Below are 26588 nucleotides of genomic sequence, written 5' to 3'. Positions count from 1 at the left end.
CCTATACTGTAGATAGGTCTTAGTCATCAGGTCTACTCCACTTCCTTGTTGCCTGCTTAGTATCTTGGCACTCTTAGGTGAGCAGACTTAGTCAGCCTGTGTTGCCCTAACACTCTCCATCTCATAAATGAGGGCAGCTGTGAGTTTCTGGATATCAGAAGCTGACATGTGTTGGAGGGAGTGACTTGTAGCATCTTGCTCAGTTTGATACCCTGATGCAGGATTGGGACGTCAGAAGCTGAATGCACAAAGCTGCACAGATGGCCAAACCTGAGGACAGCATGTTTTGACATCATAGCTCAGCTGTGACTTGGTTGATCATTTGAATGAAGAGTATGAGTTTCATTTGCTGAAGGCTGTCGATCCATTGGGGATGGAATGAGATTGTGGCTGCCATGGGGGTTAGGATGGCATTGAGAACCTATCTGAATAAAATACAGACCTGGGTCCATTGCCAATCACAGGAACTGATGTGCAGGGTGTAACATCATAACTGTCACTGGAAGGGAGCAAGTTGAACATGATGTGGAGGTGATGAGTGGAGGAGAGTCGGGCTGTGGGAGCAGCTGCCTGACAATGGCACTCCCTGAACCTTTGAGGCCAAGTGAGATTTGGTTGATAGCACTTTGGGTCATCACCTCAAGAGAGGCAGCTTCTTTGGGGGGTCAGAGGTCCATGGCAATGTCAGAGAGTGCAATGAGGGGGTGAGCGGTGATCCAAAGTGACTTGAGCTCACCATCAATGGCCTGGCAATGTGGAAGCTTTATTTGAGTAAGGAAGAAGTGTTAGACATTGAGATATCAAATTTGAAAACAAGAATGTCATTAACATTTATGTGTACATTCCTCAAATGTGATGCCAAGAGGAAAGACATTGGGAAGGAAAGATTGTACCATCAACAATACCTCTGGAGCTAGCCTGTGTGTGCTTTGAAAACCCATTGTTATGAAACAATGTTCCTCCAATCAACTCTATGGAATGATTCCCTATTGCGGATACTTGTGAAAAAGTGGAGGTTAGGGAGGACTTGTTACATAACGTCTTTGTGGATTGGATTGGAATACCCTGTGACAGCAGTGTTGAGAGTCAACTGTATCATGATATCAGTGCCTTCCTCATAAAAGTACACATGAAACACCTCCAGTAAGTTGTCTGAGACGTTGGGTAGGGGATACTGCATGGGAAGTTGTCTCCCCACATAACTTTCAAGCCAATTCATCATTGAATTATGTTCTGACAGCTGGCTGGGATGCCAACTGTGGGTGGAGGGGCTCTGAGGGAAGTCAATGGACTGATCATGGACATTTGCCACATCTTTGATTGGGTGAGGCCAATTGGAAGGAGGCAAGGGAGGATCATGCAAGAGTCTGGGGTGAGAACCCATGAGAGAATGCTGTTATTATGGTTTGGGGAGTTGACAAGCTGGCAGATCCAAGGGTATTGGGAATGGAAAAGTTATGGAGAATGCCACCTATGACATGCATGATCTCCTGAGATGGCGGAGCATCTTGGGTGGTAGGTACACTTTCAGCAATAGAAACTGGAGGAGACAGCATGATGGCAGCAAGTTGCACGTCTCCTGGCTGAATGGCCACTGGTGCAATGTTGGGACATGGAGAAGGTTGGGAATATTGCATCAATGTTAAGCCATGTTGAAAGGAAGCAATGACATTGACAGTGCCATCTGGAAGAGTGATGTTAAAAGGCACATCTAGGCAAGGCAGGAGGCCTGTTTGGTGGTATTGTTGCTGCAACCCTATGATTAGTGAAGGGAGATGAATGAAATAGGCTGGGCTCACGTAGGATCTCATAAATTGATAAACTAAGTTGTGCCTGACATGCACTGGGCCTGACAGTTCAATTCTGTAATGACAATTACGAATAAAATGTAGTGGAGACCATCCACTGGTACCACATGCCAATTGTCAATAACATCCACAGCGTCCTCCTTGGGAGGTTGAAAAAGGGCAAGACAAGCTGATTAGAGCATTCATCAGCTATCTTTGCTAAATAAAATGTTTTTACACAGTGCGGTGCAGACTCCCACTAGTCACATCTCCAGATCTGGTGAAACCCATGTCCCCATGATTGGACTCATATGCGAGGAGGCATTTTGCTAAGTCAAGCAGAGAAGGTATTGGTTTTGAGGGATTGTAGGTGGCAAACCTGGCTATTCCACATGGCAAGTGTTTGGGGGTCAGCCATGTTTCGAGTGTTATGACCACATGCTTAGTTGAATGTTTGTGTTGTCTTTAACCCAGACATTGAGCATGCCTGGTGCTATCCACACTGACACAATGCCTTTGCAGACTGTGTTGCAATGTGGTGAGAGACAATTTCTAGCATCGAGAAGCCTCCAAATGAGATATATTGGTGTTGCATCAGTGAAGAACCAGAGATTAGCACATAGAAGATGTACAATGCTCTATTAATATTATATATATATATACATGTACAGAAGGAGTCCTCATGTTTGCATGATGCAGTAGGGTCCACCAACATACACAGACTGCCAGCAGTTTCTTTGACCTTGACCACGTTGAGCTACCTGAGACTTAAACTGGTTGCCAGGACAGAAATCATTCTACCTCAGACTTAAACTGGTCACCAGGAGAGAAATCATCTGCTGATACTATCATGAGCACCACAGTGAGGGGTTCTTACTGATCCATCTAACAGTACTAATAACTCAGGATTTGCTGAGTGACATGGACCAGAGGAGAATTGATGAAGTGGTGGACCATGTCAAGAAGTACTTAGAGACATCTGGTGCATGGAGGGGGTACCAATATATGCTGCACTGACATTGAGCATGCATCAGAGGAATGATTGACCTCCCTGTATCGAGCAATATCACCAGATCCTCACCAAAAGATTGTTCTCAGTCGGACCCTCCATGCTGTGAGGCAGCACAAAATGTGGACAATGATGTTGTGGAACATATCTAACACTCCTCCAGGAAACATGGACAATATCTGGTGCACACATGAGCTGGATGTGCTGCAAACGTTGCAGGTCAGCTCTTCAACCTGGGTTGCACCTAAGACTGACAGGTGTGCTCCCAGGAGTGCAGAATCACCACCAATCATCTCTTGGCTTAGGTAGTCAAGGAGTTGGAGAGCAATTCAGACGCTGGTGGAGATTTCAGGACGGGAGTGTGAGGGAATGATGTTGGCATGACTGGTAATGGTGTTGCAGATTTGGCAACACTCAGATCATGCCTGGTGAAGGCAGTCTCCATTTGGAGCCAAAGTTTTGTGTATGTAGGTAGGGGAGGAAGGAATGGACAGGCATGTGACTTCCATGAAATCTAAAAGGAGTGACAGTAAATGTGCATTTGCTTGATTTCACATGACATTACACAGACAATGTGACCCTGGAATGAAATTGCTTAATACTAGTACAGTGTAGTATTCTGGATCTGGCAGTAATGTGAGGAGAATGGTTATTTGTGTTGGAGTGGGTAATATGAGGTGGTCATGAGCTACAATACAGTGTTTGTTATGATAGAACTGTAGGCAATCATGTGTCTGAGTGCGCATCAGGACTGAGCCCATCCTGACATTCCAGTGCTTCACATAGACATTTGTTCTCCTCCTTCAATGCATCCATCTGATGTCTGAGAATAATGATGAGGTGCATTTTGCAAATTGATTCTTCTTCAAAAGCCTTGGCTTTATTGTGCCAAAATGAGGAGTTGGCGGACTGAGCATCAGCATTGAGCACAAAATCGACAGGGTTAGCACATGAGCTCATGAACCACACACGTTGTCATCCATAGTTAAATCCACAACCTTCACCCTCTTTGCATTGTGCAGCAGGGTGAGTCCAGCCTGTGAAGTAGAGCATTTACGGGTGGTGGAAGGTCCGGGGGAAGGCTGTGAAGGAGGGGGATCTGGAAAGGTGGTGGGACGCTCTTTCCAAGTTGCAGCAGTGGTTGAATCAGGTGTGGTACAAAGGGTCGGCGTGTGCATTGAACAGGTGCCTTGGGACATGGCCATGGGCTCAAGGATGTTATCAGGATGGTACTGAAGAAAATCTAGATAAGCCTGTAAAGCTATATTGATATTGAGGGTGAGCAAGCATTTTAGGTAGCAGGACACTTATGTTGTGTTATGTTGTCAATTGAATGCTGCAAGGAAGACATGCTGAAGCTGATAAGTGAAGGTGAATTATCGGGAACGTTGTTACTATTAAGGGACGGGTGAACGGAGGGACATATGCTTCCGTTGACGCGTTCAAGTCACGGTCCTCCTGACCCCTTTTCTGTTTTGCGCTCAGTGACCACTATGGCAGACCGTCTGACTTTTGGTGCTTGTGCGACGCTTGTAAACAGTTACGACAAAACCTTCAAGAACTTGGTAATGCAAGTGGTGGACATGTATCCGGGAACGATAGAAGGACAACGTGTAGGACAGCGGGATGAATATGGGTAAGTGGACGATGGATTTTGAGTAGAAGCACGGCGAGCTAAGTGTAGCAAACAGTGCTACTATATCTGACGGAACATTTGCTCTGCTGGTTATGCTCTCGCCGAAACTCAACAAGTATATTGAAGAGGGGGGTATCCAATCTGGAGCGTTTCTGCAGATCGAGTCGGTGAACAGGAAGACGGTAGCGGGCTACAGGTACGTATACACCTTGGACATGTCGTTTTGTTCTCAAAAGAGTTTCTAGATCAATTACGGTCACCAGAGGAGTACCTGTTGGCACGCCCGGAGACATCTGCGGATCTCCAACAGAGATCAGCCTTCGGGTAGGAGCGATCGTTCCTACCGATCCGGTAGTTGGCACAACGCCCCCCAGCTGCGCTCGTACTGCGAGTCGCACGAGTTTTAAACGTTCGAGCCCGTCGAAGAGCCAGTGCGCTACTCCTCTTGTGCCCAAGGATCGGGCCGATGGCGGACATCTTCGTTCGAACGGCGGATCGAAACAGCAACCCTCCGCGTCCCAATCAGGAGGGGAAGGAAGAAGCGTGACGATCAAGTCCATCACCGCGTCGAAGGCTGTCGCCAATGGTGGCCAGCCACAAGGCAGGCAAGCCTACGGCGGGCTGAACAAAAACAGCAAAGTAATCAGCATGCATCCTCATGCGAAGGTGTCTGTCCCAAACGTGAGCTCGAACATACAGGCTTTGACTTCATCCGAGTGCCAACCGAAGTCTTCATCCGCCGCGACGGGGTTGTCCGCAGCCAACGGGCAATCGCCTGCTTCTGCGAATGCCGTCTCAACTGTCAAGACGACCCAACATTTCAACTTGTCCAACTTCATCACCGCCGTAGCCTTGGAACACGTGGAGCCCACTCGTATTGCGTTCTCAGAGCTGAACGCAGGCCTACGCTTTGATTGGATGACATATGGACGCATATACGAGATCAGCGGGCCCCATCGCTGGAAAAACAAGACGAAGGAAGGCTTTGTTCTAACTTTGAAGATTGTGGATAAGGATGGGGTATGTCTATAATGTCAATGACTTGATGAGCTACGCTAACATTATGCAGAATAAGATGCTCGTCGGCTCGTTTGACCCCGTCGTGATTGAACGCGTAATGGCCGAGGCTGTTGTGGGAAAGGTGAGAGGTGATCTGATATTGCGGGGCGGGATGTTACTCACGTAGCGTGCATCAGGTGATGAAACTAAGCAACGTGCGAGTCTGTCCAGTGAAGGAAGAATTTCTCCAGCCGGACATCTTGCCTTTGCAAATGATGTTGAAGTACAACTCCACTTTCTCCTTCCCAAATTCTGTACGTCCAAGTGGCTCGAAAGGGGGACATTTCACTGACTGGTTTTTAGGACTTCGAGATACCAGCAATGCCCATGCAATTGACAGGCATTCACCTGCTCCGTGGCCTGGAGTTCTAGTCCCGCGTGAACGTTCTGGGTGTGGTTCTGCATGTAGGGCAGGTGGCTTCCTTTTCCAAGAAAAAGCGTGTCGCTGGTGAAGAAGCCGAAGGTGATGAAGGAGATGATACGGCGGAACGCCGCCGCCTAGAAGTGCAGCCAGTGGACAGATCGCTCTTCGTTGTCCGTTTGACTCTGTGGGATCAAAAAGCAGACGACTTCAAGGCCAAGCGCGGGGACGTTTTGTTGCTGAAAAAAGTTGTTGTGGTGAATCATGGTGGTGTAAGCTTGAACGCTTACAAGTTCACCAAACTGGATTTCGAACCCAATATTAGTGGGGTGACCGAGTTGAAGGACTGGTAAGTCAAGGTACTACACGCGAATTATTATTGATGATGCTCCAGGTACAGCGCATTGCCGGAAGATCCTGGGTTGAAACACGTGTCTTCTGGTTACAGTGCTTCTGCTCGCCTACGGGACGGCATTGTTCCGCGATCATCACCGTTATCTATCAAGGACGTGCTGGAGTCCAACCTCGGTCATGGTGCGAGAGTTGATACGTTCCACTTGGAAGAAGCGATTACCGGTTTTGACCGTCAAACTCTTTACGAAGGATGCCGGCACCCAGACTGCAACAGGGGCCTCGAAAATCGTGAGCATGCTTGTGGCATCGCCAGTCATACAGTTCAGTCGGAGGACGATGGTGAAAAGCGTTGGTGGTGAGTAGTGAAGCAAGATGGTTGCCAGACGGTCTACTTGATCTTACAAAGTTATAAGCTGGTGATGACGGTAGGGACGAAGGCCAAGGAAATGCTCAAAATCATGGCCTTCTCGCCTGTGGCGGACGAAATTCTGAATGAAGCTCCAGAGGAATTGGTGAAAATGAGAGTAGGTGTCTTCCACAAAAGTCCCAAGACGTAGCTGAAGCAACATAGGACAATAACGAACGCGGGTATGAGGCACTATTATCCTCCAAGCTTGGGACAATCTACAGATTCACTATTCAAGCTCGCACTCGGCGCTGGAAGGTACCGTTCATCCTGTGAGAGCTGAAACGTGGCACTAATATTGAATAGAATGTTGACACCGGGAAGTTTTATACGGAACTGCAGTATTACGTCGTCGCCGCTCACCTGAAAGAGGAAGACGAGGAAGAACAGCCCGTGGAAGAGGTGGAGGATGAGGGGGACGGGGAGGGGGAGGAGGAGAATGCGGGGGCGAAATGGACCTATGAGTTCTGAGAAGATTGTCTGCCCATTAGTCTGCTACGATAGATTACGCTTATGATTGTACAACTATGCAAACGTTACACCTGCCACCCATACTACGGACACCTATACCGGATATCCTGAGATTATCCGGCGGATTATCTCCCGGAGCGCTCGAGATTATCCCGAAGCGACCATACCCAGAGAGCGCCCTGGGATTATCCAGTTTGGCGCTCTTAGAGCGTCTAGGATGATCCAAGTCGACTGAGTCGGCTGGCCCGAAGCAGGTTCCTGTGCCGTGGTTCCGAGAAGTGATAGTAAGAAAAGTGAGCGTCCCTGAGTGGTACATCGGAAGACATAGCGATTGAAAGTTTCATTTGCCAAATACTGGGAATTTCCAACTAAGACGTTTACCCGTACATTCATTTTCGAGCAGCGGTCACCAGGTAACTCGGAAGGGGTAAGTTCGTCCCAACCCAAATTCTTGAACTTTCACTCGTTTCCGGCATCGGAAGTTAGGAGTTGGGAAAGTTGAAGAAGTAGAGTCAGTCTGAGACGGTTCTTCAGCTGGCTGCAGTCTAGTGACCGAGAAACACCCGGAACAAGTTGTTCCGGATGTTTCTCGGCCACTCCGCATTTTCACGACATACTTGGGGTAACTGGTCATGAAAACGAGGGTAATAGGCCCGTCTATGAAAGAGTTATTGAATATCGGGAAACCTCATTCCGAGCGCATGACACATGTAGATGCCATATGGTAACTCGCGGCTACATGGCATAGTGTTGTCCCTCGCTATAGCCCGTTTAGTGTCTGGAGTCCTGATATAGCTTGTTCTTGAACAAGAAGTTTCTATTTCAAGTGTGTAAAGTCCGGGAAGTTGTGGTGGCCATGATAAGAAACATCATCGTCACGCGCACCTGCTTTCTTGTAGGTGGCCATCAGCACGGAGGGTAGACAGCAGACTTTGTTTCGCATGCAGTGCGCCATTATCGGTCAGCTGTTCGTCTCTCAAATGTGACAGTCAGCGTGTGTAGTTTAAAACACATGCAGGCCATATATTTCCCTGCTGGGCGTGCGCCTCAAAGGCTTCTAAGGTCATCTGGTCCTATTAGAGCCGAAGCAACATCATTTGTTCAGTGGGATTGCTTTCGTGTTCAAGTAATGATCCTGAATCGATATCTCTGCTTGTGCAAGCCCCACACTTTCACCCAGAATTGCGGAGTCAGAAGCAATGTCCTGCTACTCGCAAACCACGACACCGGGTTCGCTTTATCCTTCAACTTCGGGAAGCCAGTCAGCCGGCGTAGTCTCATGCTGTCAGCCGTTTGAGTGGGAGGCATAGATAATGACATGTGCGTGGAGATCTAGGCTGTCTCATGAAGCCAATAATTATTAGGGAGTATCCCGACGTGACACTTGCTGGCGTCCCCCGAAAGCTGCGCGTGAAAGGTTGAAAGGGAAGATGATCCTGGGTTGGATTCTGCTGGAGATGTGCTTTACTTGGTCTGGTATCAGAGAGTTGCCAGACCACATGCCCTGTCCAGGGGGAACAAGCGGGTGCCTTTATAAATTGCGGATTGCGCCTATAAAGAACCTGCATAACACGAAATCCCCTGAAGAGCAGCATCCAATCGCGCAATGAGGCTGCGTTGAAAGGTATTCTTCGGCACCGGAGACCCTTGCCGCCGCAGGACACTCCGCAGGGACTGGGGAAGAGAGAAATAGTGCATCTTTTTACCCGTCCATTTGGATGCTGATTCAGACGGAGTACCAACCACAATGCCACGCAAGAGCAAAAAGGATCAGGTTACGTAATTTTGTGGAGCAGGACAAAGCAAGAAGCCCTCTCGATTCGGTCAAGCAGAACGGGACGGGCACTAACTTCAGTCATCAGGACTTTTTCTGAACATACAGCCGAGACAGGATTTGACAGACAAGTGATCATCAATACCGAAGTAGTAAGTCATGCTCTGCCCCCTTTAGCAACTGGAGCTGAGCAGAAATTCCGGGATAGAAAGCCCCGGATCGATATGGTGCCTCATGATGACATGATAGCTTCTACTAACTGACTAAATATCCCGTAGTTCTGAACGAGGAAAACATTGCACTCACACCCATAATCCAGCAGGTCACCACCTTGGCGGCCGAAGTCAGTGCATCAAGAGCCCGTCACCGAACAGCCATTCTGGACTCCGTTTGTTTCGGAGTGATCTAGCCTCGGCATTAGTGTCGATTCTTGAGAACTGCAAAGTATATGCATAAGCGCTTACGGGTTCTGGCTTGGGCAGCACGCCGAGCGCTCTGATCCGGTGGAGGAGGCAGGGAGCCGACGAGCAAGATGTTGGACGAGTCTGGTGCCTGCGCTGAACGAGATGCTTGGGTTCCCCCATGTGGGAGTAGTGATGTATTGAGCCGTGACGAGGCATTAGCTGTCGCTGGTGGATTCCGTAAATACGCTGAGTTGTTGAGGAGGCTGGAAGGTGAGAGCGGAGAGACATAATTCAAAGTGGGGCTTCTTCTGGGTGAGGGCGAAGTGTTGTCCGAGGTTGCATCGGCAAAATATGTTCGTTCCGCAGTTCTCAGTCCCTGCCGCATGGCATAATCAATGTTTCCCACGGATGGCGGAGAAGAGAGCCGTGTGTCCATTGGGCAAGGGAAAGTTGAGCCTGACATCCGACTCTCCGTTCCACCTACATGGGCGGCGAACATCGGAAATGAGGCTGCAGTTATGTGGGGCTTCACGCACCAGCAAGATTCCGGGGTGAGAATTTTTCACTGCCATTCCCTGGCTCGCTCTGAGGTGTAGAAGGGAGAGCATATGCCATATTCGTTCCTCGGAAATGGGGCACTGGTGCAGGTGGTAGTGTAGATGGCAATGTGGAAGTCTGGCTAGCATGGCGAGCAGTCGTCCTGATTCACATTTGAGTCTCTTATAGGCTTACACAATATGGACTCACCCCAAAGCGGTGCTGGGGTCTCTGGTCGCCCTTCCAATCATTGCAGGCGGCAGTTGTCTATGAGAAGGACTTGAAGGAGAAGATCGCAGCATGACAACTCCACCGGAAAGACAAAGGATGAAAGAGATTGATACTCGCAGAAGAGCGGCGGCAAGTATTTATCCCCCTCGCGAAGGTATATCCGCTCATCAACACTTTGGTCAGGCGCTTCCGACCAGCTGCTATGCCGGATGTGATCAGGGCAAGACTTCAGACCAAGGATCGCCCTGCCAAAGATAGAGTCCCGATTGCATTGCACAGTGATATCGAGATGGCCATACAATTTAAGGTTGATGCATGGCCGAAGGAGAGCGCCATCATCGTGGAGTCGAGCGCATGACTGCCTGCTGGCTTGAGCATGGCTCAGAACCCAGGCACCATGAAAGATGAACGGAGGAAGGGAACTGATAGACCGAGGTCGGCCGTCGCGAACGAAAAAAAATCAGCAGCGCCCGAATCCTGGATTCCCGCGGAGAACCCTGATAGCGCCCACGGCCGATGGCGGAATCGACCGTATTAGGATGCCGTGTTCGGCTGCCTTCATGGGACTGCTTATCGATGACATCCAACCGGCGTTTGCTTACAATGGGAAAGCGAGGTCCTCAGGACCTTTCCGACCGGAATTCTCGCAGAATCTTCACCAATGGTGTGGATTCGTATATGTTCCCGGGTACGCTCACACAGGAAACACCCATATTCTGATCACACAGAACGATGAGCCAGGCGACCAACCCACGGGCGGTTATAGACCACGAACTGTTACGTCTGGAATGTCCACAACGACCTCACCTTCCTCCAGGTAAAACACATGTGTCACGTACGCCGAGACCGGGTAACTTGACTGGGTTTCCCTGCGTCGAGGAGGATGTAACGGTTTTGAGCGTTGGCCCCCAAGGTCCGCTCGATTGAGAGAACGGACAATAGCACTTTCGGGATATTTCAGAAAAGCATTGACGTGGTCTGTTGTCAAAACTTACCGAATGTAGTCGCTGGCTTTGTATCCATGTGTTTCACGATCATTCTTCGCATTTACTATGAATGTCATTCAATCCCGGCATCGTCTGCCTCATGTGTTTCCTTACAGAGTAGAATCTTTGCCTCCAAACTCGGTGACGTGGCAACGGCAGTTGCCACTCCTCGAAGAGCTAAACAGGGTATTATTCTGGGATCGTGTGTAAGTTTCTATGAGACCACGATTCATGCAGGCTTACGACGTCCAAAGCGATCCGCATGAATAGATTAGGGTTCGCTTCTCAGATAGGCTCTCTATAAACTCCGGATTAGGCGAGGGAAATATTTCCTGGTCACCGAAGTATTATTAGCTGGACTGTCATCACAGCTCACAGAAGCTGTTGCGCTCACTTGGCCATACGAGTTTAAATACAGTAAGCCTATCATTAATGGTTACTCGAGAGTTGCGTACAGAAAGGGTAATCGCACTCACGGTTAATTGGCGCGGCGAGGCGGTGGTCTTCTCTCCCTTCTTCTTCTGCTCCTTTACTGAAAGCTATATTGCCTTTTACAATATTAGTCCTCGTGCCCACAACTGTCTTACACGCAACATGCCAGGAGAAGTGACCCTATCGAGCTCGTCTAGCCCGTCGTCATCATCAAACACAGCAGAACGAGTACTGTTAGAACGGTTGACACGGTGCCGGGAAGATCGGATGGGGTGTGAGATATCACACTGCCCAATGATAGCATCCCCGTTCATCTGGTATGGACAGGTAGGCATATGAGCTCCCCTGTGAATGGGAGAGCACAATACGTACTAGCTCAGCACTGATGGTCACTGTATGATTCGTTACGATAGTTGGCAGTATTCGTGCGTTTGTCTGTTCAATAAATGTTCAGCAAAAAAAGAGTAGACGAGGTTTCTAAAAGTTATGGTGTACCTGAGCACCCGTGATGGATCCGAACAAGAATATGGCAGATGGAAGCGAGCGCAAAAACAACTGCATGGAAGCAAGCAAGAAGTTGCCAACACTACCGTTCCGGAACACGAAGCTCTTATGCGCATGTCGGAGGAGTTCTGCTTCGAAGTATACAAGAAATCCTGTGAAAAACATGATTTAGTTCATTTGATTCAGCCATTATGTGCGTGGTATATGCACACACCTCGTATGGTTTCTTTCCGATCCGGGGGTATGCCTCTCCACAACTCACTACGGCCTTCTACGATCTCCCTCCACTCTTCTCGGGCACCATGTTCTGACCTCTCGAGCGAGAATCGATGGGACAGAAGGGCCCGAATAGCTTCTGTGGCTGTCTGAGTACTTGATGAGGCTGGTGACGATGGAATGAGGCGGATCAGGCGTGAGCGGAGATCCCCGACTGACGGTCCGCCTTACTGGATGTCAATGTCTGTGTTAAGCCAATAAACAAGGATGCAAACCGAGTACTCGTATGATCTTTGACACATGTCAGACAAACCTCATCACTTGCGTCGATGATATTGCTTACCTCGCTAGAGCTTCCCCCGTTATCGGACACCGGCAACACGTACACCACGTCGCTTTTCGTGAAGGTACCCACAATGGAATTCCCCCCTGTTCCCCCAGATATTACAACAAAAGACATATCGTCCAGGTCATCTTTTAATGCCGCTCCACTCATGTTTAATGCTGGTGTCCGCAAAAGTTGGTCGGGGCGTGGGTTCCACGAGGACTGTTCTCCGATTGGGAGATCAAATACTGAGGAACCTGGACTGCCCGATAAGTCGGGCGGCCCCAGTGTCTGTGCAGCATTTTGAACCGGTTCCACAGCAAGTCGCAACATTAGGCTAAGAATTCAGGGATACAAAACGGCGAACTCGAAGCCCGCACTGAACGACGCGTTCAAGTGGCGCAATGCACCTCGGAAAAACTGCTCGGAAAAACTCCCAGAACACAAATTGTTGCACACAACAATATTTATTTGGGATTTGACCAAGCCTTGTGCAGTATACTGAATAATAAAATGCAGAACGTCTAGCATTAATTATTTGATACTCTTCTTCCCCCTCAGGCTTAGAGCAAGTTAGTGGTGTATGATGATGAAATTGACCCTGACCGACCCCGCGAGTGGGCTCGCGTTTCGAGAAGTATACGCAGCGACAACGCGACAACGGACGTGTGTCGAACTGAGAAATCTCCACTATGATATGCTGAATCTGTCACGTCCCTAGAACGACAATACTAGTTCATCTTTACGATGAGCGGTTCACAGGATAGCGATTTGCCTAGTCGGCGGCCTATTGGTGCTCGGCCTCTACCCACGAATAGACGCAGCCAAGGGATGCTCATGCGACGACATGGCACCAAAGACTCGGACGACGCTGCTGGTCCTCCTGTACCTTTGGTCGCTGCGGAACCACCAATTGATGAAGACGTTCTCCAGGAACCCGCAGTGATCGATTCTGCAGAAACGCCGATTATGCCATTACCCATGGTCGAATCCCCCCTCGCATCCCCTCGCCTCCTCGCGGTTTCGCGGCCATCAGGCGTTAATTCACCATCTCTCTTTGTGCTATCACCCAAACCGGTTATGGTATCCTCTCCGATGGCGATGACGCCTGATACACCCCTGCCAGGGCAGACGGCGTCACCCGGTAAAGCGTTTCGTGCCCTCCAACTCCATATCTCTCGCGCTAGGAATGTCTCACCTGGCCCACCATCGCCCGCTTCACAACAATGGTCTGCACTGCGCCAAGCAGTGAGAGCTGGTCAAATATCACGTCTGGGTTCTCCAGCACCTTCTGATCGAGTATTCCCTGTTCGACGTATCGGTTCTCCTGCTACTTCCGAACGGTCGTTCTCATTGCCCCGACCTAAGGCCTCTGTACCGAAGTCATCTCGATTAGCAAGATTTGGATCGATCGATCTTCCGCAGCCAGTCCGAGGGGCAGAGATGCAGGAGGCACGGAAATTTGAGACGGATGTGCGGGATGCCTGCTGGACAAGCCAATATGCAAGGAATGCGCACGCGAGACAGAGGGGCACGGCGGACAACATTAATGAGGCGGGTGGATACTTTTTGACGCCGACATTAACGACCTCAAGCATGCATCTGCCATTTGTTGGATCGAATACGTCGATCTCCAATTTGAGTGTGCCATTAACTGGAGTTGACACACCGACCCTCGGGCTGGGCGGAAGGCGGAAAGCACCTAGTCAACTACAATCGCCTCCAATGAGCACAGTAACCGGTGTCCACCTGCAACCTCTTTTTGATGTCCTTTCTCGCTATACTCAAATTGCATATCAGGCACCTGGACTTTCTTGGCTTGCTCGTCTCCCTGCAGAGACAGAAGTCCTTGCAGTACTGGCTCTCCCTTTCGTTGCCGCGGAACAAAGCCATGCTCTGGAAGAACAGAAATTTGCAGTTGATTGCTTTGACGTTATATTGCGAACATGGCCCGCAACAGATATAGAGGTAAGCGACCTTTGACTTCGAGTATGTATATGTAATTGATTCGTGGGCCAGGATATAATTGATCGGTTGCTTTGGTGCTGTGAATCAGCCAGTCGAGCCCAGGGCACTCTGCTGAACCGTCTTTTGAACATGATCCGAACAATGACTGTGCCGGTCGGCCGTCCACAGCAGTGTACACTGTCTGCGTTGCGGGCATGTTTCCGTGCTTTGTTCGCCCTTCAGATCGCTATTTCGCCCAACTACGATATTTCCAGGGTGATTTCTAATATATCTCAAGGCAAATGGATCATTGTTGATGTGGACGCCTTGAACGAAGAGCTTGGTCGGAATCCAAGCACGGAAATGGATGTTCACGCGATGATGCCCTTGATCGCTGCTCAAGTCGTTGCTCGCATGGTCGATACGGAAGATCATGTTCAGAGGCAATGGTGCCTTGCGTCATTGCAGGTCGGACATTAGGTTTGAATAGCGATAAGTCTCTGACCTGGATTCAGGATTTCTGGCCTGCCCCCTCGAGCTCCTTTTCTGACATCCAGGCTGGTCTGTATGTCACAGTCGGATGCACCTTTTGTACAGTCGCTGCAAACATCGTGAGGCGAGATCCATCTCAGCGCCAACATCTTGTATCACTTCTCAATCGTCTATTTCAATCCCGCATTGTTTCATATGGGCGGGAACGGCAATGGCAATCTCGAGAACTTTGCGGTGCGTTCGCCTCATTTCTCTTCGCCGTCTTGCTCGCGGGAGAAAGCGAAGAACAACAATTGGGCTGGAATCTAGTTTCCGAATTGTGGATGAGCGGTGAACTCGGAAAGAATGCGCTCGTGGAAGAACTCGGCATACATGTGGGTCTGCTCAAAACAGTTCGATGGACTTTGCTTATTATTTGAAGATGATAACCGCCAGCCTCACCGACATTGTCCAGTTATACAGTGGATTTGCACGCAGTGGGCACGATTGGAATGATGTGATGTCGCGGATAATTCCGATTTTGTTTGAGGTGGGATTCTCGCGATCTCCTTCAGACAATGTTTTTCATTGTTTGAATCAAAGACTTTTGTGATCAGACCACCTCTACCCGAACCGGCCATTTCGACAATGATGACCATGCTTGGACAGCAATATCCACAACATTTCTACAGGCCATTGTTCTCTTGTGCTGGCTCAGTGAAGGATGATGTTGTTGCGGCGCAACTCGCAACCTTGACTGTTGTGGCGCACCTAACCCCCCATTTCTGGGTGTCCAACTCTGAAATGGTGGCAGTGGCGTTGCTTGGTGATGTCGGTACGGGTCTTGGTAAGGGAAAGGGAAAGGAAGGCAGTGTACTCAAATGGGGGAGAACCCGAAGTGGGCAATGCATTGTCACTTTGGAGCTCATTCATGAATTGAGGCGGATCTGTGGGGACATCCCGGGAATTCCAGTTCGTGCTCATAAAAGTGTGCAGGCTCGTGCTGATTACCAGACATCTAGGGACTAGACAGGATCTCGTCAAGCATAACTCGCTTTGCCGCTGAATTGGAAAATCAAATCGCAATTTTGATTGATGCCAAGGTGACGTCCCCGCAGACATCATTGTGTGGGATAAGCTCTCAACTCGGTGGTAGGAACAAGCGGTACTATTGCCGTTCTCCCAGAGAGTTCTACTAGCCAATGTGCTATTGTGTATTCGTAAAGTGACCCGGTCTCTCAAAGCGTACGAATTCGCTTTGTGTTCTGACACAAGGCATCTGATATTTGAGCCCAGCGCCACATGGCTTTCGCGTATATCAGCGTGGTGTTACGAAGCCCATATTGGGGCAAAAGCAACGAGTTCAAGAATGTCTTCTGATGGCGGAAACGATGCGTCACAGGGGCAATTATCGTTCACTAATGTTACAGAGGAAGTTCTGGATGAGGTTCAAGCAACTTTCGCAAGGGTACAGGAGATCTATGCAGCCTGTATTGCTTCCGCGAAAACCTCGAAGGTGCGGTTCATACTCCCTCTTTGCTCTGCGGTACGCTAACTTACGACAGGGGAGCCGACCACTATCTATTGCTTCGACACTGTCCTCCCAGATCAATCTCCCTCCACCAAGTGGACGCCAAAAGATAGACCAGTGGGATGATCTCATGTCTCACAAGTACACCGTTTTGAAGACTATTTCCTCGGTTCCTGCTGTCTCTTTGCTTTCATTGTTGGTTGCAGTAAATGGTTTGCTGCAGCAAGAAGACTATTCCCTGTTTGGTCGTGTCGTATGGAATAGATACCTTGACAACAACGATCATGATCTTATCCTTCCTGTAAGTTAGTTCCTCTTTTTGCGGGGTTCATTCTAAGCATTCTACCTCATTAGGCTGCATTCTTGTTTATGCAGTTCGGGGAGCGACACTCGGAAGAGACTTTGACACTTATTCGCGAGGATCTCCTCAGGTTAGCCCCCATGAAACAAGCTGCTGTGGTAGTAGAACTGATAATGGCTCAGTTCGGATGAGGAAATGCAGCAAAGAACTCTGCGGCGCCTCTCAAACCTCCTGAGCCGAAGGTCACAAATCTTGGCACAATTTCATATTACGGACAGGACCCACAGACGCCCCTTCAAAGGAATCCGACAACCCATCTCCTTTGTCGCCACTGACATCGGCTCGAGCAATTATGTTGAGACCATTGAAGAGGAGGAAGGGCTTGACCTGACCGCTGGAGTTGTCCGTGAAGTCAAGAAGAGATTACTCGAAATCGGATGGGTCGAAGATGAGAACGAGGATGGCAGTGAGACAGCCGCAGAGCGCCTCGCATTATCGCTCGTCCCATCATCGCTCTTGACTCGTCTCGGTTCTTCCCCAAGTGGGCAGCCTACCGTCAACAACCAGCCAACTTCTAATCAAGCCGGCGATGGCCAACAGGCTCTTTTGCAACGGAAATCAAGCGCGTCCAATTACTATGCTGGAGTGAAGCGACGGGTTATTTTCGTTTCCTCTGTATCCGCCGTTTTGCCGTACCTCGGCGCTGTCGCTGTCAATGTGGACCCCTTAGTAGCTGGGATGGCTCAAGAGATTCTTTCGTCCAGCGTTCGAGACGATGCTGCATTGATAGGAAGACCGATAATGGAAATGCTCTCTGGAGAAGCGCTCGGCATTATTGATGCTATCCACAATTTGCGACTTCTTTTCTTCGCGCAATCGGCAATGCCACCGGCTTTTGCACATCATATTTTGAACCATTTGGTCGGATTTCTCAAGACTATCTCTCGTGATACGGAACGATTAGATTCCTATCATCTACTTGCCACCACCATGCCGTTGGTCAGAAGAATTGCAGCCTATGTGCCCGAGATCGCCCTTCGTGACTTGAAACGTAACAAAGTCGAAGCAATCCTCTTACCGTCCGGGTATCTTTGGTTTCCTGCTACTGCACCTACAGGCCCGATGTTTCCTCGATCGCTTTCTACTTTTCCCGAAAGCGAAGATGGCGTCCCTCTCGATGAACTCAAAATGTTAGCCATTCGCACGATTCAGAATCTGATGGTGCTCCAGGTCAGTCGGCTGTTTTCATGGAAGATTCCCGTTCCAATTTGACGCATAACAGTTACTCGTGAAAGAGCCAAAGGACGTATATACGTTTGAGAAGACCGCCCAGCCTGTGCTTCCCTCAATTTCAGCAGCGTCGACATCGCACAAGCGGACTTTGAGTGGGTCTACTCGGGTGCCATGGTCGCCATGGATCACCTTGGGCAGGTCTTATCTCATGGTTATCCGTCAGTTGTTTCGGTCCCTCAGCAGCAACTTGAGCGACAGAGCCAAATTGGCGAATTTGCTGGAAGGCGTAAACGCGACACTGCTAGCTTTTCCGGAAGATATCGGCATTGTAGCACATAGCATGATTGGTATGTCCTGCACCCATATGTAGGCGGTATAACTGACAGGAAAATTCATAGCGTACGGGGGCGCTGTCACACGTTTCCGAAGACTGGTAGCAAACAGTAACGGATTCGCGCTCTTTATGCCGTCTATATGGAATGCCTACAAGTCGCAGAGTGCTCACAGCAGTGTGCGCAACGCACTGCAGCATGCGATCATGTTCTTCTATACTGTTCACGGAGAGACGTTCGTCTTTCAAGCCATCGATTGTCTTGCAACGGTGCTTGGAGGCGAAGCAGCTGAGACGAGTAATAGCGGAACACTGCTCTACGATCTTTTCAAATGCTTGGACCGATCAAGCGCGAAAACCAACGACATCGCGGGTCTACAGCAGTTATTCGCGACAATGGCTGAACCTACGTTCTCCCTGCCAGTAGACAAAGCTTATAGCAGGCCTAAAGCACCAACACGAACCGTCAGTTCCGACACTTCAGCCTCAAAACTATCCCTTCCACTCTCGACTAAGCGATCAAACGAGGATTTTCCAATGGAGAATCTGATTCGGCTATGTCTGACCATCATTGCCCATGACGCTGCTTCTGCCCGAGCCCCCCGATTTCTCCGTGTGCTTCGAGTTCTTTCAAGGAAGCTTTACCAGCACTCCACAACTGCTCGTGATCTACTTCGGGATGGCATAGACGCGCTTGGCGTCATTCTCTCGAAGAACATCACGTCGCGTCTCGGCTTAGCAGAAGCCAACGAAGTACCTTCAGATGCAGAAAAACCCATACTCCCGACACCTGCCGAATCTTCACAATTCCTAGCGTTCCGACGAGAGTATTTACATCTTGTGAAGGAGTATACGTCCGCTGGCGGTGTTCCTCCGACATCGTCTATCGGGAAGACTCTCGCGCTTCTGCGAACTATTCTCAAGGATTCCTCTCAGGCTTTTGCTGGCGAAATCTCCGAATTTATCGGCAATTACGCGGCAGCTTGCATGAAACCGGGCCTTTTAAATCCCAGAGAAACGAGCTTCGTGCTCAAGGATTTCTCCCAGCTGTTTCAGATGTATGGAGATACCGTCGACTGCTCTCGGGTGTTGAACATTGTTGAGGAGATGGTAGCTGCATCCGTTGGCGCCTCCGATCTCGCCTTCGTTGACCAAGTAGTGGTGGAATGGTGCAGACCTGCACTGCTCATCTGTGAGGCTGCAGGTAGCGAACACCGCCTGTGGGACCTACCCCTACGCCGAGCCACCGTCAGTCTCATCTCAACAGTGATTATGAGTGGCAACATAGAGATCTTCGCTTTGCTTGAAATCAAACAGCCAACGCCATCTCTATTGGGTGGTCTTATTTTGCCTTTGGTGGTACGGATGGAAACCAGCCGCGAACAAGTGCAAGGTAGCCGGCCTGTCCAAGGGGATTTTCGTTGTACTCAGTGGCTCCGGATCATACCATACCTTCTGCTAGCATGCCAACTGCTCAAGTCGGCCCCTGCGACACACAATAGGCGGAAGTTAAGGAAACCGTCTCCCACCCGCGGCGAGGATGCGTCTCCAAGGGATGATGTCCGTCAAAGGTTGGCTACGGCCACTTTTGCCTTTCAGGCGCTGAAAATCGTCTTGTTACGCGCATCGGACGACCTGCAGCAAGCTCCCAGCCGTATATGGACATTAATAGGGACGACGTTGAGAGAGCTGCTGGAAGATGGTGGCACTGACTTCTTATTTCGTGAGCAGGAAGGCTCGCCGTCTCCATCCTCTTCCAGACCTGTGACGCCTGGAGATACGCACGTTTCCTTCGACGGGTCGTTCCTCCGTCCGGCGAATTTCCAACAATCACCTCAATCTTATTCTCCCAGACACTCGAAGACGCACGTTGGGCCCCCACGCCTGATTGATTTCTTACTGTGGACTACCTTGGAGCTAGTCACATCGCACTCTACCCCACTGATGCCACAAATGCGAGCATTCGTGCAGGAGAAGATTCAGCAGACAAATGCGCTTGCGTCGATCCGAGATCGCCGCATATCGCGAACCCCGAAGCGCGGGTCTGTCTTTGTTCGGTCAAGAGCAAGCTTGTCGCCTGATCCTAAGGCCTCTGCACAGCCAAGGCAATCACTGTTAAAATGGTCACCTGAGTCCACTGCGTCTCCTTCAAGACTAACGGTCAGCGGTTACTTCTCGGTAGAAGGAATGTCACCGAATCCACTCCGACCTAACGGAAGTCGGATTGTTCATCTGGGTCCTGTTCGCATGTTGACCGGCGGATCCTTGACGTCCGGAGGCATCGCTAGTCAACACCTGACTGCGAGCTCTCTTGCGATGGCGACTCGACGAAGTATCGAGGCCGTTCGCATTTGTATGGGATATGCCCCTCTGGATTTACTGGCCGAAGATGAGAGCTCCGATACCCAGCCCTTCGTTCCATGGACCAGAGCCTCCGCCCTGGCCCGGATAGTAGACGAATCAAACGCATTCATAGAGACGGAGTTCTATGAAGAACTCTTTGCATACCCGACCACAAGAGCTGGAAGCTTATCGCACCCTTGACACTCGCCAGTAAAGAGGCACAATAGCAATGCTTGATATCCTTCTCCTGACACCTTGATACCAAACTGATTACGTTCAGTACCACGTCGTATTCTATTTATGCTCTGTATTAGTGTATTGAAATGTTAATTATGTATCACAATCCACAATTGGATGGTGCACTAGACTGGTATTATGATGAAGAGTACAATGTGTGCAATCGAACACAGCAAATCTATTATAGGATAAACGTTACATCTTCTTCATTAAGATATTATTAGCCTGCTGCTCCGCCCAGAGCTCCAGGGTGATAGGGGCAGCGGTCACAGTGACGACCTGCGTCCCTGCTTGGCGTTTTGGAGTCGCCCGCTTCGGCTTTTCACTTTTTCCCTCGGCCTTTGTTGGCTTCGTTTTCAATTTCTTCCCTTTCCCTAAGGGTAGCGACATCGGAGCGTTTCCACCCGACTTTTCTTGTTCGGCTTTCCAGAGCATGCGGATTTCGCTCAATTCACTGGTGGCCTGAGCGCGAAGCCACGCCGGGGAGGTGGAACGGTGAATCATACAATCCGGGGGGACGTAGCCTTCCAAATCGCCAACTTCCTCTTTCGACTCGGGCATCGTCTTCCCTGGAGCGGATAAGATACCACCGTTAGTGACCTTGAGTAACTGCTCGATGTCCAAACTTTGACCGGGTGGGAGAGGCTCGGTTTGCGAGGGGGTAACACAGGTCATGTCCGTTTCCTTACGCAAGTACTTGTCGATATCAACCGCAGAGAAGAAAGCCACGCCCTGAGGAAGGTCGTCCATCCCTAGCTTGAAGGAGAACAGACTGCGCGTCCAGATGTTCGCGATCTGAAGAGCTAGCGCAGCGCGATAACGGTCTTCGTCCTTGACGAGATAGCGCAGTTCGTCGTGTACCGAAATAAGGTATCGGGCGGAGATGTCGTACTTGTGTATAAGGTAGCGCATAGCGACGATGAGCAAATGGAGATAGTCGACCCCGGAGCTCTGGACGACCCAGTTGATCCGGGAAGGAAGGTACTCCGACGGGTCTAGATACTCCTTCGTCAGTGCTCGAGTGATGCCACAGCCGAGAGCAGGCGTGAGGGGCTTGTCGCTCAGGGCGATCTCCTCGAGTTTGTTGAATAGGAAACTCTCTGTGCCCCCGAACCAGAACTTGCGGTCGAAGAACCTGTCTGTGCGCGTCGTCTGACCCTTCGTGCTCGCATACAACTTCTGTACGAGGGACTTGGCGTCGTCCACCAGCAGCTTAGGGTTACTCTGTAGCATGAGCAGCTGGGCGTGCTTGAGCCCCGCACCGTATATCCTAGAATAGTTGAATATCTTCGCCTGATCACGTGAGATACCCAAGATATTCGCAGTCTTGGAATGCAAGTCCGTGCCATTCGCCTTGGTGCCTTCAAGTGTCATCCAGCCAATCGCAGTCGCACCGTGCATCCCGAACTGGGCGTCTCCCATTACGCTCGAGATCCACAACTCCTCCGAATCGACATCCGCACCGACGATAGAATACCCCTCGGGCGCACGCACCATCGCTTTGAGCTCCGAACCGACCCTGTTAGGTTTGGCGTTCGAGGCGGTCAGCCAGGTCTTCTCGATCGCTCGCCGGGTGACGGTACCCATGGCGATCACTTGGGGGAGGATGATCCCACGTTTCTTGCCCGGGGCTTGGTTGTTCGGCTCGTTCGCGAAGCCCATGTCGAGACTGGAAGGGGAAGTCGAAGCTGACGCTGATGCAGAGACCGACGCCGACGCCGAAGTCGCCTGATCCTGCCAAACCACCATCTGGTTCATAACCCGATCCCTAGCACTGATCCAATACGAGCACTGAGCGTTCATATCCATCGCGTCCGCCGCACACCTCTGCGCATCCGCATCCGCGTCCTCGCCATTGTCGGCCGTAAGGATCCCATCCGAAGCATACTTTACGAACGTCTTCGCCAGAGGGTTCCCAACATTACTCTCTTCCCCAGCCTTATGCGGCAGCTTATAAAACCCAGACCCTCCCTCAACCGCCTGCGCGAGGGGGAGGTCATCGTCATGCGTAAAAGAGAGAGGCTTCTGGCGAGTCTTGTGTGTCGACACAGATGAGGGGGGGACACGATACGTCCACCCATGCTGCCTGGAGTAAAAGAGCGGGTAACCCTGCCACCGGAGTTTAAGCAGGAGGGGAGCGACTCGGGAGCGGGGGGTGATCTCCAGCTTTGGCTGCTCCCCGGGGGCGGAAGAGGTACATAGGTCCCAGTACCATTTAGGCCAGGTCTCTGATTTGTCGGCCGTGGGAGGAGGACGGGGGGTGACGAGCGTCCAGTCGAGCTGGGCTTCCCAGGGGTCTGGGGCCCGAGGTTTCTCTTGCGCTTTCTCTAGCCTTTCCCCTTGGACGTTCCCCTTCTCCTTCTTGTGGTGCGGCGCAACCTCACCCTCGCCCTCACGCCCAAATCCAAGTCTCATCCCCTCCTCCCTCAACCGCTCCACCAACCTCATAACCTCAGCTTCCAGTTGCTCACCCCTCTCTCCCTCTCCCAGCCGTCTCCACACGCTCTTCTCTCCCCCGTCACCCGCTCCCTCCCCCCCAGAGGGGGAAGCACCACCAGCCTCCAACCCCCTGAACCTCTTCGCCAAAAGCTTGTGCGCAGCCGCCCTGCCCAACTTGTACCACCTCCCCTCCTGCCCCTTTCCCTCCTTTCCCTGCCCCTCCCCTCCCCTGCCTTCTCCCTGCCCCTGCCCCTCCCGCCCTTCCCCCGCCGCGAAAGGCGCCTCCACCGGCGGCTCAGTAAACGGCACCCTACACACCCAGCCAACTTTAGGGGAATAGACCAGTGCCGACCCCCCTATTGAGAGCTTTAGGACAAGGGGTAGGAACTGGCGTACGTTCTGTTCGGCCAGAGGGGGGTGGGCTGTGAATTCCCAGTACCAGGCTGGTACGCCCTGCTCTTCTCCTGCTCCTTCGCCTGCTCCTGCTCCGGCTCCTGCAGTGTGCGATCCCTCCCCTCCCTTGCCCCTCCCCCGGCCCCGGCCCTGGCCCTTAGCACTCCCAAGCAGAGACAAAGGCACCCCCCCACCCCCACCTCTCGCCCTCTTCTTCCTCTTCATCTCCCAATCGAGCTGTTCCAACCACACGTCCCCTTTCGCGCCCTCCCACCCCCCGTACCTAGCCTTCTCAGCCAGCATCTCTAAATTCCGTTTGACCCTCCCTTCTAGCTCTCGGTACTTGTTTTCCGCTTTCCTGATATAGTGTTCCCACCCCTCGTCGACCGGGAGGAAAGACTGGCCCATCGTCCCCACCCCAGCCCAGGTGACCGGACTCGGGCAAGTGGCGAGAAAAGAGGGAAGAACAACTCTGAACACCTCATGCGTGGTCGCTACGTCCCCAGCACAATACCCAATGTACGCCGGTAAGTCCCTGGTGATCTCTTCCCGGGAAAAGGTGAGCAGGTCTTCCCGCGCGTCTTTTTCGATCGTGAGACCACAATGGAGGCGGGCGACGTCGACCAGTGAGTTCCCGGAGGACATCTCTTCCCATCTCTTGCCACGCTGGGGGTCGGTTTCGTTCAGATCGGAGTCGGAGTCGGGGTCAGGGTCGGGGTCGGAGGTGGCTGCGAGTGAGACTGTGACTGCGTCGTCGGAGAACACTCCTGCGCCCTCTTCTTGCTGGAGTATAAGCGCTTGTAGGCCCTCTTGGAGCTCCTGGATACGTCTTTCCATCTCCTCCCTCCCCTCCCCCTCCAGCTCCCCAAGCTCCCTCTCATACTCCTCAATCAACCCCCTTACCGCATCCACACTCTCCACAGCCCTAACCCTCGCCGCCCTCCTCCCCGCTTTATACTTATTCCACGCCGGCCTCTGATGACTCGAGATCCCATGCGTAGCGATATGCAAGCTCATCGTATCGACCCAAGTCGTTCCCGTGCCCCTCAGATCGTATTCTTCCCTCACTCTCTGCCGGTCGAACGCCACGTTATGCCCTACTACGACTCCCACCGGGCCGAGAGGGATCAGGTGCTGCGGGTCGGAGGACTCCCCAAGTATCCAGGGAGAGAGCCAGGAGTACCAAGCTCGTTCCGTTGCTGCGCAGGCGATCACGGGGTAGGGCGAATAATGCGGCATGGTCTCAACGTCGAATACTGCTGCTTGTTCGTCTTCCGGCAGGTGGGGAACAGGCTCGCAAGACCCGTCAGAAGTGTACATCGTCCACCCGCTCACTAGGGCCCATGTTTCCGGCACAAGGGGGAGAGTAACGCGTGCGAACGCGCGTGAGAGGGAGAGACTAGGCTCGGCATACGCGCGTCCTAAACGGTGGAAGTGTTCGTCGAGGTTTTGACCTACTAAGGGCGGGAGAGGGAGTTCCAAGGGAGGGAGGGAGGAGGCAGAGGAAGTGTCCAGCCCGTGCTGGGAGAGATGTTCCAGTGAACGGTGGATCGTGTGCTGTGGCGGTGGGGGGAAGGTGGAAGTAGGGAAGAGTTGGGCACGGAGGGAGGGAGTGAGAAGTTGCACTCCGGCGGCGTTGTGTGGTGCTTGAGGTGGTTGGGTGTCTACCGGGAAGGGTTAACGAGTCTTAGGATGAGATTACGGACGTACTTTTATTGAAGAGTGATGGAAGGGAAGTACGCGCTGAGGATTGGGATTCATTCTTGTGAAGAGTAGCGTGTGAGTGTGAATGTCGGAATATAGCATCGACTATCCTTGGCGGTCTACGAGGGCGGAATTGTATCATCGCAGCAAGTAATAAATAAGAGTGTAACGATAGACAAAATAGCAGATAGCAGAGATGAAACGCACAAAGTACTTTGAACAACGATCGATGACTATGAAAGATGGCGCAAAAAGTCATTCATCGCAAGATAAAGAAATAGCACAGCCACTAGCGTCACCACTATCTCAGGCTCACTATCACATGTCGATCGATCGATCGATGGCCAGATAAAGTTAACATTCTGTTTTGAGTTGTACAATGTACATGTACGCTACCCCTGCAGGTTGTACCTTGGCTGTACTGTATACTGTGGACTGCGGGAGCGGGTGAATAAGAAATGTCTATAACGCGTACTGTTGATAAACTGAGGGTAAGGGAAACTGGTTCAGGGGTGGAAGGGGGTGGGACTTGACAAGACCTAAGGAGGTCGGGAGGGGACCGTGCCAAGTTGTTAATCTATAGAGGGACGGCGGTCGGGAAAGGAAGGGAAAGGCGAGTTAGAGGACGGTGGTTGATGCGGGTTGATAGTGCATAGTGGCAGGAAACGGGCCAGGAGAGGAGAGAAGGAGAGAATAATGATATGCGTCGACTAGGCGAGGAGGTCGTGAGTCCTTGCGCGTGCGAGGTGTGCGAGCGAGCGAGCGAAGGAGTACGTGACGCGTGCAAGACGGGCATGCGTGGGAAAGGGGGGAGGTATATCCAATCCAAGTCAAGTCAAGTCCAGCCCCCAGGGCCAGAATAGGAATCCAACACCTCATTCACCCCCTCATTCACCCCACTTCACCACTTCCCTTCACTTCGTTTCGTCTCGTTTCGCCCCGATCGGATTTTGAGCTGACTGGTCTCGGGGTGCGAGCCTGGGGAAGTGGGGAAGGAGGGGAGGGTAGTACGAGGGGACGAATAAGGAGAGCGGAAAAGAAGTCAGGCGTCAGACGCTAGATGCCTGAAGCTACAAGCCCGCCCAGCCCCGGAGCCGCAGGCCCGTCGGATTGTGGATGTGGATGCGTAGCGTGGTTGTTCTGTCGGACGTAGTCGTACTCGTCGT

General features: G+C 51.3%; 5 protein-coding genes across 5 annotated transcripts; 3 read left to right on the top strand and 2 right to left on the bottom strand.

Annotated features, from left to right (window-relative positions):
• Window positions 1-4396: 4396 nt before the first annotated feature.
• DACRYDRAFT_22188 (uncharacterized protein) lies at window positions 4397-7143 on the top strand. The gene is made up of 10 exons (XM_040772719.1): window positions 4397-4432; window positions 4488-4628; window positions 4678-5452; window positions 5502-5573; window positions 5629-5745; window positions 5795-6201; window positions 6247-6561; window positions 6620-6730; window positions 6778-6870; window positions 6919-7143. Exons 2-6 carry the CDS (start codon window positions 4525-4527, stop codon window positions 5861-5863), a joined length of 1137 nt encoding a protein of 378 aa, XP_040628692.1. The 5' UTR covers window positions 4397-4432; window positions 4488-4524; the 3' UTR covers window positions 5864-6201; window positions 6247-6561; window positions 6620-6730; window positions 6778-6870; window positions 6919-7143.
• A 2576-nt stretch (window positions 7144-9719) lies between these two features.
• DACRYDRAFT_22184 (uncharacterized protein) lies at window positions 9720-10666 on the top strand. The gene is made up of 3 exons (XM_040772718.1): window positions 9720-9741; window positions 9798-9961; window positions 10009-10666. The coding sequence occupies exon 3, from the start codon at window positions 10099-10101 to the stop codon at window positions 10285-10287; it is 189 nt and encodes a 62-aa protein (XP_040628691.1). The 5' UTR covers window positions 9720-9741; window positions 9798-9961; window positions 10009-10098; the 3' UTR covers window positions 10288-10666.
• Window positions 10667-10789: 123 nt separating this feature from the next.
• On the bottom strand, window positions 10790-12825 carry DACRYDRAFT_52408 (UPF0052-domain-containing protein; the record flags this gene model as incomplete). Its single annotated transcript, XM_040775106.1, has 11 exons — window positions 10790-10973; window positions 11025-11079; window positions 11130-11209; window positions 11259-11347; window positions 11410-11438; window positions 11492-11542; window positions 11605-11761; window positions 11820-11882; window positions 11943-12103; window positions 12166-12393; window positions 12489-12825. 11 exons carry the CDS (start codon window positions 12823-12825, stop codon window positions 10790-10792), a joined length of 1434 nt encoding a protein of 477 aa, XP_040628690.1.
• Window positions 12826-13239: 414 nt separating this feature from the next.
• DACRYDRAFT_100104 (uncharacterized protein) lies at window positions 13240-20868 on the top strand (the record flags this gene model as incomplete). Its single annotated transcript, XM_040767422.1, has 11 exons — window positions 13240-14460; window positions 14512-14907; window positions 14955-15004; window positions 15603-15882; window positions 15933-16013; window positions 16097-16426; window positions 16476-16742; window positions 16796-16872; window positions 16925-17972; window positions 18025-18322; window positions 18374-20868. The coding sequence occupies 11 exons, from the start codon at window positions 13240-13242 to the stop codon at window positions 20848-20850; spliced, it is 6525 nt and encodes a 2174-aa protein (XP_040628689.1). The 3' UTR covers window positions 20851-20868.
• Window positions 20869-20999: 131 nt separating this feature from the next.
• On the bottom strand, window positions 21000-25564 carry DACRYDRAFT_94814 (uncharacterized protein; the record flags this gene model as incomplete). The annotated part of the gene is made up of 6 exons (XM_040777246.1): window positions 21000-21260; window positions 21291-22555; window positions 22598-23183; window positions 23271-23819; window positions 23919-25364; window positions 25429-25564. 6 exons carry the CDS (start codon window positions 25562-25564, stop codon window positions 21082-21084), a joined length of 4161 nt encoding a protein of 1386 aa, XP_040628688.1. The 3' UTR covers window positions 21000-21081.
• Window positions 25565-26588: the final 1024 nt, after the last annotated feature.

The sequence above is a fragment of the Dacryopinax primogenitus genome, assembly GCF_000292625.1.
Source record: "Dacryopinax primogenitus strain DJM-731 SS1 chromosome Unknown DACRYscaffold_9, whole genome shotgun sequence".
NCBI lineage: Eukaryota > Fungi > Basidiomycota > Dacrymycetes > Dacrymycetales > Dacrymycetaceae > Dacryopinax > Dacryopinax primogenitus.
The sequence above is the reverse complement of the archived record's forward strand: the minus strand, read 5'-3'. Positions and strand labels throughout refer to the sequence as shown.

What these genes read in the sequence shown, in the direction of transcription:
- DACRYDRAFT_22188 (XM_040772719.1), top strand. Translation starts at nt 4,525, where the DNA reads ATGCTCTCGCCGAAACTCAACAAGTATATTGAAGAGGGGGGTATCCAA. An exon ending in AGATTGTGGATAAGGATGGG is followed by an intron (nt 5,453 to 5,501) that starts GTATGTCTATAA and finishes AACATTATGCAG; the next exon opens with AATAAGATGCTCGTCGGCTC. An exon ending in CCGAGGCTGTTGTGGGAAAG is followed by an intron (nt 5,574 to 5,628) that starts GTGAGAGGTGAT and finishes AGCGTGCATCAG; the next exon opens with GTGATGAAACTAAGCAACGT.
- DACRYDRAFT_22184 (XM_040772718.1), top strand. Translation starts at nt 10,099, where the DNA reads ATGACAACTCCACCGGAAAGACAAAGGATGAAAGAGATTGATACTCGC.